The sequence below is a fragment of the Crassostrea angulata genome, chromosome 4, assembly GCF_025612915.1.
Source record: "Crassostrea angulata isolate pt1a10 chromosome 4, ASM2561291v2, whole genome shotgun sequence".
Lineage (NCBI taxonomy): Eukaryota > Metazoa > Mollusca > Bivalvia > Ostreida > Ostreidae > Magallana > Magallana angulata.
In genome coordinates, this window is record NC_069114.1 from 51,571,132 (window position 1) to 51,575,056 (window position 3,925).

Genomic DNA, 3,925 nt, shown 5'->3' on the forward strand with positions numbered 1-3,925 from the left:
AGGTGAAAATATTTTTTATATTAACTTTTCTAAAAAAAAACAACAATTTAATGCACCTGCAACATCTTAAAAAATGGCGAATTATGGGGGCCAAATTTGACTTATTTCATATATAGTTTTTTATTTTCCAATTTTATTCAATTGAAGTCAGGAAAAATAATAACTTAATAGTTGATTTGCCTTGTAGAAATATTGATATCGTTTTGAAAATTCAGGTCTAAAACAAATGTTTGATCATAAATTTTAAAATAATATTTAAAGTTGCATATAAAAATATGATAATAACGCAATACAGATGAAGAAACCACGACCAAGCAAAACCCCCCCCCCAAAAAAAACAAAAAAAACAACCCCCCCCCCCCCCAACAAAACAATGAGCTTATCCCTTTAAACTTTAGATAAAACGCTGTCATTTCTTCAACTAGAATGTTGTAATAAATTTCTGTTGTGGCATGCAAACAACTATTTGACATCAGTGATGTTTACCTTAGAGAATTAAGGATATTTTAAAAAAAATATTTGATCACTACATGTATACTATTCAAAACGACAATACAATTCAAATGTCAGCTGTCGTAAAATTGCAGATCTTGCAAGTTGGGTATATTTTGTATCAAAGTCTCGCAACCTTTCTTCATCGGAAAACAAATTATTCGATCACCCACATTTGGTATTGTTGTTTTACCCTGCACCATAGCAAAAACATTTAAGGAATCTTTTTCTAGCGACAGTGTATGTTGAAATACTAGTGATCCCGAGTCGCCTTTTTCTGCAAATGGTTTGAAATCCCTTCCTGCAATATGAATTACAGTGCTTGGTAAAACAAATCTACCGTATATTTTAGCTTCAACATTTTTGACAATACCGGTTGTAAGACCAGTTTTAGCTCCTCTTTTGTGAACAATGTCTCCCACACTGAGATCTTGGAGAGACATTTGGGCTGGGGATGGATGTCCAAAATCATCAATGAGAAGTTTTTCACACTTTTCAGAAATAATGGGACGAGTCTCTTCGTCGATTAAAACAACAGCAATATCATCATGTAGTTTCTCCATGTTATTGTTTTGTTGTGCCATTTCTTCCCCAAGCTTCACTACTTCGTTGTCTATCAAAGTATAGCAAGTGTCCACTTGTTCTAATGCATGTCGGCATGTCACTGCAACCATCTCATGATTTTGGCTTGTGAACATAAGACTTCCCGTAGTTGCAAATGATTGATTAGAATGAAAAGCGTCTACGCCTTCATTTACATATACAAATTTAGCTCCATGTAAAGGTTCTCCTGTTTCACTTAATTCTGATATGGAAAGGTGGTCTTCAACAGTGATCACTAGATGGAGGTTCTCAAAACCTGCCTCTAGGAGGCCAGCTTCAATCTCCTCTTTAATACCCTGATCATTTGTTACAACATTTAGTACATTACCATCAAGTTCATGGTAGAGAAGACTTTCACTAAACCTTTAATAAAAATAAATCTTATTTCAAGACACATACGATAAGTATCTTATACATTTGAATAAAAGACGTGGGACTGACTCAGTAAAAAAATAAATGGCCGATGACAATACATACTCGTAATTAAATCAAATATCTCTTAAAATAGTATGTTACTTTGATAAGATGTATGTCGTACAGTTGGGTACTCTTACCAAAATATCCCCAGACGTTTTATAATAAAAAAGAGTTTACTACAAACCTCTGGAGTACTCTATTGACATCAAGGTGTTCAATTCCATTCTCGTCATCGTTCTCAGTCAAATCTTCAGGATAACGTTCTGCTTGTTTTAGTCGCCTAAGAATTGCATTGACTTCACATAGACTTGATGCAGCGTTTCCCGTAGGAGGTGAGTATCTATTTAGTTCTTCTTGAATTTGTTTGAGATACTCAGTCAACCTTTTTTCAAGAACGCAGGTTAACTTGTCAATTACCTCTTTACGAGTCTTATTGACAAACTCATGTAAAATACCATGTGTGTCCACTTCTCTAATAAGTTTTGCTCTCAGTGGCTCATCATCGAATTCTCCAACAAATAAAATGAATCCAACTTTGAACGTATTGTGTGTTTTAAGCTACAAGAAATGCAATTGTTTTATAAATCATTTCGAAAATAGTATGGTATAGAAATGTATCATGCGGATCTATTGCTTATGAAGACTGGATATTAACACAATAACCATCAGCTCTGCCTTAAATCATTTCGTATAAAAAGTGTTTAATATATTTAATTCTATACTTTGAACATTTTCTAATATATTTAAATTAAGCTTTCCTTACAAGGAGATAAATAAAGTCTTAATATAGCTGGCTACGACGAACAAGCCCTCTTTATTACCAACAAACATTGTTATAGGAATTCAAAACGAAGAAAAGTCTGGTTAAGTAAAGATAAAACATATCAAAGTTCGGTTGAAATGGGCCTTTAAGTTTAAAAAGAGTTCAAAAATCTAACTAGTCAAATATTTACACATAATCAGACGGCAAAATGTGATCGGGAAAGTTGTTGGTTTTTCAGTGTATGAAGCTTTAAAGAATAATTACCTTCCCGATTTCTTGATGCAATTGCCTTACATTTTCTTTGAAAAAATAAACCATCATAGCTTCTGTAGGAAATTTTCCGTCTGTTTCTGAAATTAATAGAATTTTATTTCGTTTATATATAAATCATTTGAAATTCTTAAATTAGCTATTCTAAATACATGGACATTTACATTCATGCAAATAAGAGAGTAGGAAAAGAATTTAAAGATTGCTTAAAATGCTTTATGTATATTGATAACGTTGCTATCTAGATTGTAAGAGTTATCTCTCTTTGCAGCACAATACCAAATTCTATGTCATCTTCATTTATGATTCGCAAATCGCTGCGCTTTCGTTAAGCCCCGCCCCTTTTTTTACAATTTACGTCACGAATGCCGAGGTTAGATAAACATCTCTGTATTAACATGGCGGCAAAATCTAAAGAGTAACAACTTTTGGCAGTTTTATCAGATTTACCTGCTGATATATCTGAAAATTTTATTGCCGAAGAAGTTTCTTTGAAGCGAAACAACAAGGTTTTCAATATTACAACGACAACTATTTCCAAAGAGTGAAAATGTACAAAAGCGACAAGGAGAAAGAAGTTCGTATACTGGCAAAATGTCATCGTTCACAACGTAAAAATGACCATCTGCATTCCATTAATCTAGACATAACGCCACGTTCCTTAGATTTGGCGCATTGTTCATGCACTGTAGGGTATGTTAACTGAAAAATCGGATATTTTTGAAATGAATTGAACCTTCAGCCTGCTCTGGTAGCCGATCATATTTTTTTCTTCAGGGCCAGTGGGTCGTGTTCCCATATTTTTGGTTTACTGATGGCTCTTCAGCATTGGATTTCGATTGGCTTTAAAGCAGTTCCTAATAACTTAACCTGTACTAGTTTAAAAATTGCCTGAACAACGGTCTGTACCAAGGGGATGCAAGATTGAAAGTACAGCTGCCCCCCCCCCCCCCCAAAAAAAAAAAAATGCATTTTTAAACCACATCCAGAAAGGAAACAAAAATCTGTAGAAAATGTTTTGACCAAATGCAATTAATTAAAAAATCTTATAACTTAAACCCCTTGTCAAAGTTAATATGTCGTATTTTAATATATGTACATGTGTATATCGTTTTTAAGAGGTTTAATGTGAATGAGGATAATGTTAATCATCTAAAGGCTTTAAAAGGATTACCAATAAGCTACTTGGTGTCAAATCCTAAAAAGAAAAAGGTGAAATATCTTGGCAAAGTTGGAATAGGATATGGTTTAAGCATGCATGTAAGCACTGCAATATATTTCATTAATATCTCCAAATCTATCCTTCACACACACACAGACATGTCCAATGCGAGTTATAAAATGAATTCATTTAATTAAATCAGTCTCTCGAACAGCTTT

The 3,925-nt window shown here is 33.5% G+C and overlaps 1 protein-coding gene across 1 annotated transcript; it reads right to left on the reverse strand.

Annotated features, from left to right (window-relative positions):
• Window positions 1-427: 427 nt before the first annotated feature.
• On the reverse strand, window positions 428-3,344 carry LOC128182321 (uncharacterized). Its single transcript, XM_052850904.1, has 3 exons — window positions 3,282-3,344; window positions 1,697-2,070; window positions 428-1,458 (listed from the first exon to the last, which is right to left on the reverse strand). The coding sequence occupies exons 1-3, from the start codon at window positions 3,342-3,344 to the stop codon at window positions 567-569; spliced, it is 1,329 nt and encodes a 442-aa protein (XP_052706864.1). The 3' UTR covers window positions 428-566.
• Between the last annotated feature and the right edge of the window lie 581 nt (window positions 3,345-3,925).